The 15,843-nt window shown below is 46.9% G+C and overlaps 1 protein-coding gene across 16 annotated transcripts in view; it reads right to left on the reverse strand.

The window, feature by feature from the left end:
• Positions 1–15,843, reverse strand: part of LOC100742314 — a 189,628-nt gene that overhangs the window by 47,185 nt on the left and 126,600 nt on the right. For 13 of the 16 annotated variants that reach the window (XR_004462186.1, XM_033322226.1, XM_033322230.1 and 10 more), the window contains 6 exons: positions 13,917–15,019; positions 13,341–13,557; positions 12,879–13,127; positions 11,801–12,188; positions 9,836–10,130; positions 3,684–8,288 (listed from right to left, as the gene is read on the reverse strand). Coding sequence is in view for 15 of the 16 variants with exons in the window: in XM_033322226.1 (XP_033178117.1) it covers positions 3,684–8,288; positions 9,836–10,130; positions 11,801–12,188; positions 12,879–13,127; positions 13,341–13,557; positions 13,917–15,019 (6,857 nt within the window). In the remaining variant the exon portion in view is untranslated. The remainder of the gene's footprint in view (positions 1–3,683; positions 8,289–9,835; positions 10,131–11,800; positions 12,189–12,878; positions 13,128–13,340; positions 13,558–13,916; positions 15,020–15,843) is intronic. The other 3 variants (XM_033322220.1, XM_033322218.1, XM_033322219.1) reach the window with 3 other exon arrangements.

Genomic DNA, 15,843 nt, shown 5'->3' on the forward strand with positions numbered 1-15,843 from the left:
GTTGTGGTCGCGGTCATCTCTGCTGATGCCTGCAAAATGTCAGCTCCGTTGCGCGAAGATTGTAAACGCGATTCGAAAAGGTCTCCCGAGCCGACCGGTCGTCCAACGATTACGATATCGTCGAGTAATCTGTCCTTGTTATCGCCTGTTCAACACTATGAAACGGATATGACTTTGCGCCGCGTGAAATAGTAGCGAAAACCTTCGGAACGAGAACAACCTGTGCGAAAATGACCTAATTTGCAACTGGTTCTTTCTCTAAGGACAGATATGTTGTGGCACATATATTTCCAACGATTAATCAGTAATGTAAAAAATATATTTATAAAAGCTACGAAGTAATTATACTTTCGTACGAAGCTTTCCATTTTTATCTTTATCGTGCCAGCTTATCGGGTTCGTGCATTGGACGTACAACATTGGCACTCGTAGTATAGGGAAGCTAGGAAAATAACGATAGAGGTGTTGTTCTCGGGCGGTCTAATAAAATGAGATTTCCTATCGACTGCCTTGTCAGAAAAAAATAACATACTCGTTTTCCTTCAAATTACTTTATAGGTAAAAACATTACGATGGACAAAGGAGATATATATATATATATATCGTTTTTTACGTAATAAACATAGAGTTTATTAAAAGTTTGAACTTTATGCGTTCGAGGTAACTTCTATTCAGTTTGTCCGAATTGCCGATGCAAATAGGACGATTCGAATGCATCGTTTTCCCATGCATAAACGAACTAGAAAACTTGGAGAAAAACTACAACCAACCGCTGCTTAACGCGCGAGTAGCCTAAAATTCCGTACGATTTAACCTCTTTAAATCTGCAGTGCAGCATCGCACACGACACAATACCATTGTCACGTACGCGAAATGAACGCTTTACATCAGCGTCGTCGCTATCGGTGCAACAAACGCGCGGAAATCAGTCACCGTTCAACGTTCGCGGGTGGTCGTGCTTTTCGATGATTTCTAGCCGGCGTGGTACCCACCAGGCGAACCCTCCAGCCCAGCGCAATTATTTCGCGTTGAGAGCGGCGAATTCGATCGAATCCGCACGGATTATCCGGCAGTCGAAACAGAAGCGGTCTCTGACTCTGACGCTATAGGTGTCCTTTCCATCTGTTGCCCCTTCCCTCGCGACCTTCGCTTGCCCGGACCACGCTTGAACCCGTTTCGATAGCGGCGAACAACCGAGTCGAGCAGCGACTCTTCTTTCTTCTTTTTCTCCTGTGCCCAGTATGCAGCCGGCTCGCCGCTTTAAACCATCGTGTTTTGGGTGTTCACCCAGCCACCGAAGGTGAACGTACTTATTAAGAACTCGCCGAGTACCAAGGCAACCGTTCGACCTCTCCTACAGCTTCTACCGACCGTTATCCAAACTTCTTGCGCGACTTCGTACGCTCACGCCTTCGTGTGCGTTCCGTTCTGTCTGATTTAAATCTTCGACACGGATCGCTGGACCCTTTCGTGGTCTCGGATATTTTACGGTTATTTCGTTCGCTCGTTTCTCTTTCTTATTTCTTCTCCTTCGCTTTCTCTCCTTCTTTCTTAATTTTTCTGTGTTTTCGATGACTTATAAACGCGTTGTATATACACACGCGTATTTTGTACCAAATGACAGACGCGTATGACAGAATGTAGTACTGTTAGAACCTTAAAATTCGGATTAAGACCGAAACTATTTAAGTATTATTTAAATTTGAGCGTAGAATTGGTTTTGATCAGATTTTTAAACGACTCGATCACTTCGTTTTAATCCTTTCGCTCGATTTACCGAAAATTTCGCCTTTTCTTCGTAATAGAGATAGGATGGAATCGAGACACGTAGTTTGTAAATTTTCGCGCGGAATAATTTCAATCGTCGAGCTTTCTAGGAAGTTCGTTAAACGGTGAGTTTCGCCTTAAATTCTAGAGAAAATTACTCACAGGAATTCCGGGATGCTGCGTCACTCCGTTTATATAAAGCTGCAACAATTTCAATGGATGATGCCGATAAAATCATTGCCTCCGTATAATTTCTATTTTTCCGTTTTTATTCACATTGTTAGAGCTGTAGTATCTCGGTTCATTACCGACGAGAAAAAGTTTGTTTCGTCTTTTCTTTACATAATCGGATCATCGGATATATTTAATTCTTTAAATTTAAATTTATCGAAGACTCGATTTACGACAAATTTTGTAAAAAAAAGACATTTACTGTAGTGATTCGACGTCACAGAGATAAATATATAAAATACATTAAAAGGATGTAACGACGAAGAAGAAACTTGAACTCTATCCTTTTTCAGTCACGCTTACATGCTAAAACTGTGATTAATACTACGTATTAAAAAAGAAAAAGAACAAAATCGAGTATTCAACGCGTATATACATACACACCAGTGGAACTTAACGTTAGTAAAAATGTCTGTGAACAAGATCCCTGCGATTATGGTACGATTATCGAGTCACAACATATTAATCGTACATCGCCGTTAAAATCTTATTCTCTTAGTTCGTACCCTGATATATAATATTCCTTCTAATTCTTTCGTCTATTGAGAAAAAGGCACATCAAGCTATCGATCGTTCGTTCGATACTTTTCTTGCCACGAAACATTTTTTTACGCGATAAACAGCGCATGACTTTCTATTCGAGAAGACGCACGGCAGATTAGCAGAGTCTTGCGTTAAAACGCTTTAGAATCAAAGGTAAAATCCATTTCGTTCGTTCGCAATTATCTCTCTATGGCGAATTAGTACTTTTACCGCGACGAGAAAGAAAGCGATCGAACGATTCGAGCAATCTCAGGATTGTAGTTTCTGCCTTGGCGTACAATGACTGTTAGCAAGAGGCACTCACACACGTATCAGTTCACGCACACTCATCTGTCAGGCCGTGTTCCAACTCGCACTACTTTGAACGTCATTCGTCGCACGATCATCGGCCAAGTTTGTATCTGCAAATCAAATCAACGTGATCTTTTCCTTACTTCGACCGAACAAGCGATACAACGTGTAATTTGTTTCCGAGAACAGCGTGAACACCAGTGGGATGCAAGTTGGAACGCGGTCTTGTTTGGCAACTAATCGTAGATAATACAAAAGTGATATTCTTTTGAAATTTGAATCGGTCGTTGGACCGAACGAGTAGCATCGGTTTCGTTCGTTTGCATGTTTGCCGGTCTGGAAATATATTTAATTTGCCTCTTTCTTTCGAACCATTTTCATATACAAATTTCATTGGAACTAATTATCGAACAGTGTGGTATACAAAAACAAATACAAGTATTTCATCCCTTATTTTACAATTACGATACGACAATAATCGCGATACGATCAAAATCCCATTACATTCTTTTCAAGGCAGGTAATATTCGATGAGCGTCGCTGAAACGATCTTATCGTTGGCGCGATCGAACGTCGCGAAATAGAAACGTATTCGTCCAGCGCGGCACTTGGTTCAGGTTCCAAAAGAATAGGAAAATTTGGCGTGGCAACGAACGCTATACAGTCCACCGTAAAACGCAGGTACATTTGGTAATGAACAAATCCATCGAGCATTTCGACCGATCGACGAGATAGCAGAGCGAGAAGAACTTCGGCCGGTCGAATCCGCACGAGAGCCGGACGAGGCTTTGGAACACGGCCAGTCAGTCACTTCCTGAACACACCACCGGGTGTCTTGAGGAGCCACTCACCTGCAGCCCTGTTACAAGCTTCCTTAGTCTCCTGGTTCAAATCCTGTCTGTTGCTCGGCCCGAGATATTCCGCTGCCGTCGTCGTCGTTGTTGTCGTTGTCGTCGTCGTCGCCGTCGAGGTACTCTGCTGTACGCCCTTCTCGAGCACCTCCAAAACGACGTCCCGATCGCGATTGGCCGCAACCGTCGCGCTCGTGATCGGCCCGGTGCCGGCGCCGTTGTTCAGCACCGGTGCACCGTTCCTCGACGCATCGAGAACGTCTCCAGGTCGTTCCGCAATTGGCAACCCTCGCCCCGAGTCCGCCATTGAGCTGCGCTGCTGTTCCTGGAGCAAGCAGGCGCTCGACAGCAGATCCCATTGCCGTAGCTTCTCTCGATCGAGCTCGAACGCCGCGGACGTCGCCGCAGGCCCGGACATCTGCCGCGTTGTCTCCGAGATCGAGCGAACCGGGGGAAGGTTGCCTTCCTCTAAAAAATGATCCATATCCTCGGCGGTGGCTTTTCGGTAAGCCTCGTTTTGCGCGTCCCACACGTACCCGCTCGCGTGAATCCGCTCCATCGACAGACTCTCGTACGTCAGATCGTCGACCATCTCGTCCCTCTCTTGTTCCTTGCTAGCTCGACGTTTCACGCGTGGCCTGTCCGAAGAATCCTCCGAGCAATTCTCCCGTCGCAACATCACGCTGTCATTCACGTAGGTGGCACCACGAGTGATTTTGTTCCGTCCCTTCGAGTCCGAGCTAGATATGGTCGGTCTTGGTGGACTGCCCAAATTGTCCAGGGACCTGGCATTTCTTAGACTCACTCGCCGGAGACTTTCTCTCCACAAGGAGTCCTGCTCCCAGGGGTCATCGACGTTGAAGCTGTTCGACGTAGAACCGCCACCGATGCCGCCCATGTTCTGAGGCGCTTCTTCCTCAGCCTGAGTGGGCGGAACCGTTGCTACTCGGTTGTTTCTGTTCCTCTGTTCCACCAGATTCTGAAGCCCGACGTCGTCCAAAAGGCCCTCCAAAGACCTAGACCTTCGATGGGACGTCTGCGTTCCAAGTGTCAACTCGAAGGTGTCTCGGCTGTTCGATTGGCTGTTCGACTTATCGCGAAGGCCATGCGGATACAGATTCCTCGTGCTAATCTCTGCCGACGAGATATCAGGCAGTGGATCGGTAGATTTTACCCTCCTCAGAGTATCGGCTTCGTAAAAGTTCTTCTTGTCTACGAGATCGACTTTGTTGTCGCCCAACAGTTGACAAGTAGTTTTCCTGAGTTCGGCTGCTATTCGCCTAGCCTCGTCTATGTCATCCACTTGAATCTGTCTGGGCATTTGCCTGGAAATTGGATTCACGATACGTCCTATATCGTTCCTCTTGTTTAACGCGGATGCGTCGTCTCTTTGATTGTTTAGTTGAGGCAATCTGGAAGAATGACCGATCGGCTTCATCGACTCGGCGGTGTCTACGGCGTTTACGCTACCTTGGAGATCGGAGTAGTAGTAAGGAGCGCCTGACTGCTCGCTCTGTAGATGTGGCTCGCCTGGCAGATACGATTGAGGCGCGGGATTTGCCTTAACCGTAGACGTCGAAGTTTGATAGTGACTGGAATCTTGACTGGACGACGACCTGTGGTTCGATATCATGGAGTATCTAGCGGAATCCTGACTGGCCGACCTCGAGTGACTTTGGAACCGTAGATCGGAGTAGGGACTCGCGTTTTGCAGCATGTTGCCGACCAAACTGTTCCCGTGGTTTCCTAAGGACATCGAACCCGTAGGAGAGTGCATGGAGGACTGGGCGCTGGCAGGTCTCTGACAAGCCATAGAAGTCGAGATCGAAGCGGCTCCAGAGGCCAGAGAGTAACTAGAGTCTCTGCTATGAGAAGCCGTAAGCAGATTATTTTGAGATCCTCTCTGAAGACCGTGCGAATTGTCTCGCGATTGGTTGTCCGATCGAATCGCCGGTGAATTTCTCAGTGGAGAAAAGCTCGAAATATTTTCGTAATGAGCATCCCCGGTGAAGGATTGCGAGTGCTGATGAGAAGGAGGAGCGTCGCAGACTCTCATCGAAGGCAAGCTACTCGCCGATCCCATTTTGTTCGCAGCGCCGTACCTTAGAGATTGGTCGAGATTATCGAAGGCCAAGTTCGCTTGCCTCGACAGATCGCGGCAGGTGGTCTTCTGAAGCTTGTCCACTACCATCATGTTCTCGTTGAATCCGTAAATGCTATTGTAACTGAGATCTTTCGCATACAAGTCGACGTTGAAGGCGTCGCGAGCCTGCAGTTCCTCCAGGTACTGATCCAAGTCGATACTAGCTCCGTCGAAGCGGCTTCCGAGGGACTCCAATTCGTCTAAGCTGTCGAGAACTTCGCACACTTCGCTGACTGGTCTGGTTTTCAATTGTCTGTGTCTCGCTTCCTCCTCGGGCATCCTCAGTTCCACCGAGTCGCTTCCGGACGCGCTCTCCAAAGATATTCTACTGTCTCTAAAAGTGGAGCTGATGGTAGCGTCCGAAAATCTCGACGGAGGCCTATGGGTCTCGATCTGACCCATCGGTTTGTTCCACGACTTCGGAGAGTCTCTGCCCGAAGTGTTATCTTTCGTCACCGCTACTTGCGGAGACACCTTTTTGATTTCTAAAGATTCTTGCATGTCCAAAGAGTCCAAATCGTCCAACGGAGGCGGGGAGGTTGGAATAGGCGGGGGTGATACCAGCTCGCTGTCGGAAGAATCGTGCAGTTCCGCGATCATGGTTCTACTAGCGCCTAAATAATAGGAGGCGGGCCTGAAAGTATCCGACAGACTGAACCTAGGATGCCGTGGAGCGTCGATCGAATCGAGATCCTTTGAGGATTCGTCATCGGCGTCCGAACTATCGGACTTGAGGGCTGTTAAAATATCGGGGAGATCGGTTGTCCTCGAATATGTCGAATCGTCGTTTCTCTTTGAAAGAGACATCTTTCCACCGTCTTGTTCCTCCTTTCCCGACAACTGACTCACCTCCATGTACACTGGCTCCATTTTGTTGTCAGACACACAAACGAACTCGTAGTGAGGCGTGTCCAAGGTAGAATAATCGCCGGAATCGTGTTTTCTACCTTCGTCGGTGGGCGCCAAAAGGGAATGGGTCATACCGTTCTGCGCCATCTCCACGTACGAACTTTCCTCGTGGTCCAAATTGGCAAATAGGCTCTCCATCATCTTTGGATTCGGTCTGTCGTCGTTCGGATCCAATATAGCTTTTCTAGGAGTCATGGGCAGATAGTGTTCTTCGGGACTGATATCCTCTTGCTTCACGGTGGGACTCGTGGTACCGCTTTCTCCGGAGAAACGATCGCCGTGAGTCAACAGAGATTCCGTGACGCTTAACCTAGCGCAACTGGGATTCGATAGGATGTCTAGATCCTCCGTAGGTATGGTTTGATCGCTCTCGCTCTCCTTGGACGATGATCTTTTCTTGCGTCTAAAGGAGACGTCCCCCTTCTTCTTCGTCGTGTCGGTGTACATTCTATGGTCGTTGATAGGCTCAGGTACAACTTGATCGATCTGTAGGGTCCTCTCGTTCTGCGCGTCTTCGTTTCTCTCACGCTGATCCAGATCGCTGCCCGTATCGTACAGCAAAGCCTCCGAGTCGCTGAACACTCCACGGTGTTTCACTTCCTGGTGCCTACCGTATTCTTGTCTTTGAACCTGTCGAGACTTCCTCTCGAAATCCGCCAGCAGATCCTTCACGGATTTGTTGCTATCCGTGGACGCTTGTTTGGTATGGCCGTCTTTGACGCTTTTGTACTTACAATCTTGAGAATCCGAATCACCCAGAGCGAAGCTGCGGATTATCGACGACGTCTTTTTCGAACAGTCTAGCTTAGAGACGTGGGCTTCCGTCGCTTGAAGAGGAGACACTTTTAGTGGTTCCTGCATGGCGAATACCTCCTTCACCGGACTCGAGCCATCCATGTTTAGCTCGAACGATCGTATCCTACACTGCACCAGATTCATGGTTTCCGGTTTAGCCGCAGACCTGTCCTCCTTCTTCGACTCCAGCTCCTCCTTGATGTACTGATAAGAAAATTCTTTGATGACCTTGCTCTCATCGATATTGGAATCCCAATCGTCGGGTTCCTTTTTGGTGGTCCACTGAACCGTTTTCTGGGCAGGCCAGGTGTCTGTCGCGTATCCGGTCGAGCAATTCGAATTCTTGCCGGCTTGCTCGACACCGTAAACCGTAGAAGTCTTGAGGATCCCGGACGGTTTCTTCTTGAGTTTGTCTTCGTCGATGGAAGAGGTATCGTGATCTTGCCGATCGGTTCTCGTAGTAGACGTCTGCCCGGAGGAAAGATACTCCGGAGAACGTTCGGTTCTCGGTATAGGAGGGAAGCTGACCTCCTCGTACCCGGCATCCGGGGGTATTCCTCCCAGATTAGGTAGAACGGTAGCGGTGGGGCTCGGTTGTCGGTCGTTCGAGACTCGAATAGCGTTCTGACTCTGGCGGCCACTTCCGGGGATGGCATCGTGAAGCGGATTTCCCGACGAACGATTGTCTCCGTGCTGGCGGGGGCTCCTTCCTGCATGCGAGGGTCTACGCGTGCGCTTCCTCCGGACATCTCCCAGCTCTGATTCGTCCGTTACAAAACAAACACACGAGGACGTTCGTTACTCACGAATGTGATTAATGACAACCCAACCCTGTCGGTACAATTCAAGCTAAAGTAGCAAGCTGGAATCGGTCTTGATCGTTACGAGAATCATTCGGAATTTAACAGGAATACAGGATCCTTGTATTAAATATCGAGAAAAGTAACATTAGATATCATAGTTGTAGCCAAGAGTAATCGCATTTTATGCATTAGAAGAAAATAAACCAATCTCGCAATGATCCATGAACCGATCCGACGTGTTCTCGATCGCTCGACGACAAAAACACGTATTACGAGCTGGAAGTTAGACGGCGACCACAATCGAACGCCTCTACGATAGTGTTAGTGATATAATCCTCGACATGCCATGCTGACCCACATTTTGCAAAGTAGTATGGCTGTAGTACGAGCGTTAAGTCGTAACGGACGGTTTCGCTAGTTAATTTCCAAAGGTGTTAATCGTTCCCATTCACCAGTCAGCCCAGACCCAACAGCAACAAAGAGAAGGAGCCCCACGGAGAAAATGTTTGCAGATTCCGCTCTTTTCTTATGCTTATTTATTTTCTATCTTTTTTGCGTCTATTTTTCGGTTTCCTTTCACCTTTCTTAAAGTTTCTTGCTATCTACAAATTTGATCAACCCCTTGACGAGGGGCAACTTGGCGATAGAGAGAAGAACAGCTAAAGAAAGATAAGAGAGCACAGACGAGGAAATTCCGAACGTTGTAGTAGCGATGTCCGCTCGGTCTCGATCGCGAAATGTCGCTAAAACATATGCGTCTCTTTTTCTCGTTTTATTTCGATTCGTTCGTACGTTCGTACTTGTGTTAGTTTCAAGAAGATGATTAAAGTAATTTTAATGAAAGTGTAACAGGATTCGTGACACACAGATTAATTCGACTCTCAAATTGATTCAAGGCACTTTATTTGAAAACTGGTACGTAGAAAAAATATAAATCCTTGGTTTCATGCGCAATCAGCGTCTCCTCTCGTTCTTCGCTAACGTATCTCTAATGCGATACTATCGACTCGTGCAACACAATACAGAAGCGTTTTATTCGTTTTAAGGTTTATTTCGCAGAGCACACGCGTAAGTGCGTCGACCGTGTTAGGGCGGTTATACTGGTTAGCGTTTGCTATCATACTTGGTAAAGTCCAACTATCTACTTAGAATTCTTTCAGTCAATAGACGCGGCACGTTCGTGGGCATATTTATGCAAAATTTTGTATAAATCGTCCAAAAATTCTTAACACGATATATTTTTTAAGATACAATTAGCGAACTAAGCGTTAAAACGATCTTTCAACCACGACCTTGGTAATGAAACACGCCGAACAATTTTTCTGGTTAATCGTAAAATTTGGTCCCAAAGTAATTTACGGAATTATACAAAGTCAACGTACAAAGTAAAATCGAACGTTCTAAAGAAGCTTATTCGTGTACTGAAAGGAAAATGGTCCCAGGAACGGCCCGTGTCGGAGAAGCCACAACTCAGATAACAAGTTCAGGCGAGGTGTCCCTACCTTCGTCGTCGCTGGAGTAGCTGTTGTATCGCGAAACGTTGGCGACAGTCCGGCGGCCGTCGGTGCTCTTGCTGCGGACATGTGGCCGATGACCGTCCTCTCTTCGCCGTGAGTGACGACCCTCTGCGACAGAGGCCTCGTGAGCAGCGAGCTCGAGCAGCGCCTGCTGCTTGTAATAGTTGGACAGCTCGTTCTGCGCCCGTCCTCTGTTTACCGAGGTCGATGGCTTCCGGGTTAACGGCGATTGCAGCATTCGCTGCTTCCATTCCAGCAGTCGCTTCATTGACTCCTCGCGCTGCAAACACATGCATCTTGTGGAAAAGCGTCTTACGAACCCGTTCTCCTACGGAGCATTAAACACGATGACACTTTGTTTTTTTAAAAGACGTCAATGATATTTGTTAACTATACGATACTAGGCCATTCCGTCTAGGCATCGAACGGTAATTATAAACTTAAAAATAACTTCGTCTCGATGCGATTTAATTCCATTATCTCGTATATAAAGAAGCTTATCGTGATCCTTTGGTCTGAAATAAAACGTCATTTTTATTCACTTCGCCAGGCTTCTTCGCCTATATTAGCCGTTCGAATTTTCTAAAAATGTTTCTTTTAAATTTATCCGTATATTTGCAAGATTGATCTTTCAGGTTTATCCGAGACAACTATAAATGTCAGGAGTGCCATTTAATTTTTGTACTTGTAAAAATAACTTTTTCAGTTGTACACCGATGCATTCTAAACTCCTGAAACGTCAGAAACTCGTCCTGTACGACCATCGATTGCGTAACATTCTAAAGGCATGGTACGTTGGTCAAAGTCGAACGTATCGGCAAGTTACACGGTCGATCAAAAAGAAACGACAAAAAAAAAAACCGAATAACAGTCTGGAAGACTGATCCGAGAAGAAATAAAAGTGATTCGAGTCGGACGCACAAAATAGGGGCACGAGGAAATCAGTTTGCAGCGAGGAACGTCCGACGATCGAGGAACCCCGTAACAACTCTGCTCGCAACGATGACGAAGATCGAACGGATCGCAGTGAAAGCAGAGTCACGAAACGCGGCGTGACATAAATGCAGGTACTCGGCGTGCAGGTTGCACCTTCGTATGAATCATCTTTTCGTGCCTGTGCGGCCTACGAATTATTCCGTCCGTCAAACAATCGTACGCGGTTCACGATTACACCGAGGAAAGCGAACCAACGATTTGAGTCATCTCTATACGAGCGCCTTTGGGAATTTCTAAAGCGTTCCTCAAACATCCGGTCATTCTCTGGAATCTCGGCGATAGTTTACTATGCGATTCACAAAAACGTTGCTTCGTTGCCATAGCAAGTGAGTATTGCTACAGATTATTGCAGAGCTGATTCATTGATATCGTTTTCTCGAATCGGTATTACGAATTTGCAGATATTTACGTATAACAAAGCTATTTTGCTGACTTCTCACTGCCATTTGTAAATATTTCGAAGGATCAGAAATTTTTGAAAAAGGATCAATGGAGAGAATGTTTCAATTAATTTTGTATGCCACTGAATGAAGCGAATGGGGATACTACAAAGCGTAGCAATAACTCGGTGTTTCCAACTTCCACTCCGTTACTTTCTATCGCCCAAGGTTATATAGTAAGCGGTATCGCAACTCGAACACGCTAAAAACTAAACGTGAGCACTTTTCTTCTCTGCGTTCCTCTCCAGAATAAACTCGCGTTGCACGTAATTACAAAACACTCGCGTTTCAATCGTATTTTTAACTTTAATCTCTCAGATCCATAGTCAGTCTCACATTTTATACTTTTCTCCGACGAAGAAGTAATTTTCGAACTAGCCGTAACTTATCGAAAACCAAACTGACAACTTTCCACGTCGACTTTAATAAATTGCGGATGCTACGCTGCACTTTGTAAAATATGAAAAACACAATGACAGTTTGGATAAAAGGAGGAAAGTCCGATAGAACCAACCTGCTGTATCTTTCGTTCACCATCCCGCGAGTCCTGTTCGGATGATCGTTCTCCGTAATCGTAGTCGTCGTCGTCGGGATCCAAGGCGGCCGGATGCCTGGTCCTCGGGAGACGCGCGGACGCCGATCTGCAGAACTGTTGCTGTTCGTTCCATCGTCTGGCAGCGGCGTGAGGAGCGTGACACGGTTGGCCCACGTGAGTAGTCCCCTGGGCCGTGTGACTCGTCGGTCTGCCGCCCCACCCCGCCGCCATCGACGACTCGTACTCTCGTGGAATTCTTCGCGGCACCGTTCCGTCCTCGGCCATGTGACTCAACATTTCTCGGTTACTCGACTCGTAACTCTTCTCTCGCAACGATCGCCTCAGTTTCGCCTCGTTGCTGTTCACCCTAGATCAGCCAACAAGATTCCAACGTTTTATACGTTTAGTCGCGCGTCGTTTTTTCGACAGCAGGTTCTCATTTCCATCGACCCACGGATACCGAACGACGCCTTTGCTTCAGGGAATTTTGTGTAACGTAGGAGACAGTTTTAGACAAGAAATAACATTATTTTTGTACGTCGATTATCCATACGTGTGATAAAATATATTTTTCTGGTTTTTCGTACCAGTTCGATAAAAACGTATCATCTATTCGTAAAAAGGGCTTATCGATACGGCGAATCATTAAACTAAGAAAAAATGGAAATTCATTCGTGTCGTAAAACAACGGCGTACTCGTCCAGATCAGAAAAGTAAATAGCGTATAGAAGATATTTCGATACGCGACACCATTGTTGCAAGGACCATGTTGAAATGCACACAGTGTAAATACCGAGCATTATCAATTTCCATGTGGTTTTCGCAAGTATCGGTACTGGTACTTTACTTTTAATAACACTAGATCGAAAGATAAATATACGTAGATAGAAAATGAAATTTGCAAAATTCCAAATGGCTGTTTCGGATCGTCTTCCGCCGGTCATTTCGTAAAACATCTTTGACAATGATACTACGGGAATCGTATTAAAAAAAATATCGAGGAGCATTTGTCAAGGCGGTAGAAAGCTGAAAGAGAGATCGACGAGCAGTGACTCACTCGGTGTGCCTTTGAAGGGATTGGTGAGGTATCGCGTGTTGCTGATGAACGTGCTCGCGTTGCGTCCGCCTCAGGCCAGAGCAGGAAACTTCCGGCAGCGTTGCTATTCTACTCTCGTCGCTTCTGTCGCGGATTCCCGATGCTTTCGACGGCATTGTTGCTCGGGAAAGCGATTGGTTCCTTTGTTGCTGATGATGCTGAGGTGTTTGATGGAGATAAACCGAGGACTGCCGCATCTGCGCCGCGTATCTGAAACGAACGTATCATAAGCGACATCTTTGAAATATCGAAACGTCTTGTGAACGTAATGTCTTGTTCTTCGATTCGAACGTTTCGTAATTCAACGAATACGACCGAAACGAGAAGTCTCGTAGAATTTAACGGTTCAAGGCCGTTCCTCCGTACAATTTTGCTTTGCTTACTTGGCTCAACCTACGTATAATGGAATAAATCATCGGTTACCTTTCCTCGGAATAGAAATAACCGTCGTTGGTAGCGTCCGACGGAGTGACTATGTCTAAACTCGATTTAGGCCTTTGTGGACGCCTCTGTTGATTCAGCGATTCTTCGCACTGCGGTGGCATCTGCTGATGAGGCTTCCTGGTAGCTTCGTACTCCAAGAAGTCCGCGCTATGCGGTCGCGGTGGTGGCTGCGTCCTCGGTTGCCTCATTATTGGCACTGAATCAAATTGGATCAACGATCCTCTTACATACATACGTGTCATAAGGTTAAAGAATATTCGCGGACAAAGCAAGTACAGTCCAATTTTTCACGCGTTTCTCCCGTGTTAATTACCGTTGTGCTAGTTAACTTTGAGAGTTTAGAAAGTTCTCTGCCAACAAGAATGTGTTAATGTTCCAGCATATAGCGATGTTACGTAAAAGGAAAAAAATGTGCATTTACGGCTCTAATTGTCTCTAATTGGATAGGGTCGATTCGTACAATTTATGTTATCTATTCCACTTACATTTGTCAAACCAGGTCGACTTTAGTCTCGTCTATCGAATACCATATTTCGAACGAAGATATATACTTACTATTGGAGGGCGTGCCAGGAGAATGAATCTGCTGCTGATACTGCTGATGTTGTTGCGCGTACAGCGGAATCGGAATAGGTGCTGGCGAGGATCCTTTGGTATAGCCAACAGGTCCAGCTGGCCTCTGATACAGTTGAGGAGCCCCATAAACTTCCTCGTAGTCACCGTTCCCTCTGGCGGATCGCGGTTTAGCCGCGCTACGACCGTACGTGTCGGGCGTGCGCCTTTCCGTTTGCACCTGCCCGTACCCGTAATTCAAGCCCGATTTATCCGTTCTGAGGCTCTGCTGCGACGGTTGATTCATCCTCGTCCCATAGATCACGCTGCCTCTGTCGTAGTCCGACATCGGGCTCTTGCTGGTCACCGTAACGTCCGGCGATACCGGTGATTTCCGGTAGTCCGGATCCGGCGACGGAGTCGAATACTCTGTCGATCCGTCGGTCAGTCTTCTAGGTTTGGGCGGGGCGTTCGCGTAGATCGGTTGACCGAATTTTCGGGCCATGGGCTGCACAGTTTGTACGTTGCTGGCTGTCAAGTGCGACTGGGATTGCGGCTGCTGGACGACGTGTTTGTTATGATGGAGCTGATGAGTTTGATTGGTACTCTGATGAGACAAATGCTGATGAAGCAACGCTTGATGTTGGTGGGAGTGAACCTGCTGCAGTTGCTGAGAAGAGGGCATCAGCTGACCGTACTGTTGCTGTTGCTGATGTTGGTGCTGCGACGTGCTAGGTTGACCGTACGGAGTTTGCTGTTGAATCCAGCCGTTTACCATTGGCTGAACTTCGTTCGCGTTGTTGTTACCGGTGTTGGTGATGATGTTATTGTTGTTACTGCCGTTGTTGTTTCCGTTGTTGGTGTTGCTGTTGCTGTTGCTGCCACTGAGATTGGGGAAAGAGGCGGTGTTTACGCTGTTCGGGCTAGAGTTGTTGTTGGAAGCGTGGCTCGGATCGTCCCGCGATTGAAAACCGTGAAATCCAGAGTCGCTGTCGTCCGCACTCTGATTCAGAATCGAGGAAATCGAGGAGACGCTCGGCCGTGCGCTCCGCTCCCCGTCCGGCTGGCCAGCTATCTCGATTACCACCGCTGCTTCGCCGGCTCCACTGAAGCATATTTCATTTGTTCGATTATCGTTCAGAATATCGCGCAGTTGTGCTCGAATCGTTCGCCCCGAGACGACATAGTTCCTTCTAAATTCAACGGGACCATTGCATCCACGAATCGACGAACAATAAGCAATTTCAATAATTTCACAAAACTAATCGCAAAAGAGAATTGAATTCGTTCGAGGAATGGCGAATCAAAGCGTTCCAACTCAACCGTACAGTACATGAAAACGTTTGAGCAACGAAGCGCGCGTAATCTCGCGACAAGCGAGCGACGCGAAGTGATGCGCGGATAAACGTTTAATTCGAAAGACCAGCGTGCAGACAAAGATCGGTGGATCCTAATTTCGAGCAGAGTTTCGTCACGTTTGTCGAGTCGTTGAGCCTGAAAACGCGGAAATCCAGCGTCGTCGTCAGAAACCTGCATCGGGATTCGCAGTTCGTCAGAAAATTCCTAGTACCCAGTTGGCGGACGAAACACGACCGTCCCGTAGTTTTTTTAGCCGAGCAACGACAAATTCTCGGCTGTTTATACGCGGCCAACTTTGAAAAAGCAAACGAACGGCCGAGTTACGCCGCGATCGAAACGAGAACTTGCGTCTGAGCGTTCGCGATACTTTCGAATAGTTCTACGAACACGGGTAGCTCTTTGGAATCTTCGCTTCGGTAGAAACAAAGCGAATTTCCCCTTGACGATTTGTTCGATTATTTATCTTCGTTCGTGTTCTTTAATTGCACAACGAATAGCTCGATTACGAGTTACATTCTTACAGTCGAAGGAATATTTCTTTGGAATTGCATTCCGGGTGCAACGAGTTATG

This window comes from Bombus impatiens, unplaced genomic scaffold (genome assembly GCF_000188095.3).
Source record: "Bombus impatiens unplaced genomic scaffold, BIMP_2.2 scf_0581, whole genome shotgun sequence".
Taxonomy (NCBI): domain Eukaryota; kingdom Metazoa; phylum Arthropoda; class Insecta; order Hymenoptera; family Apidae; genus Bombus; species Bombus impatiens.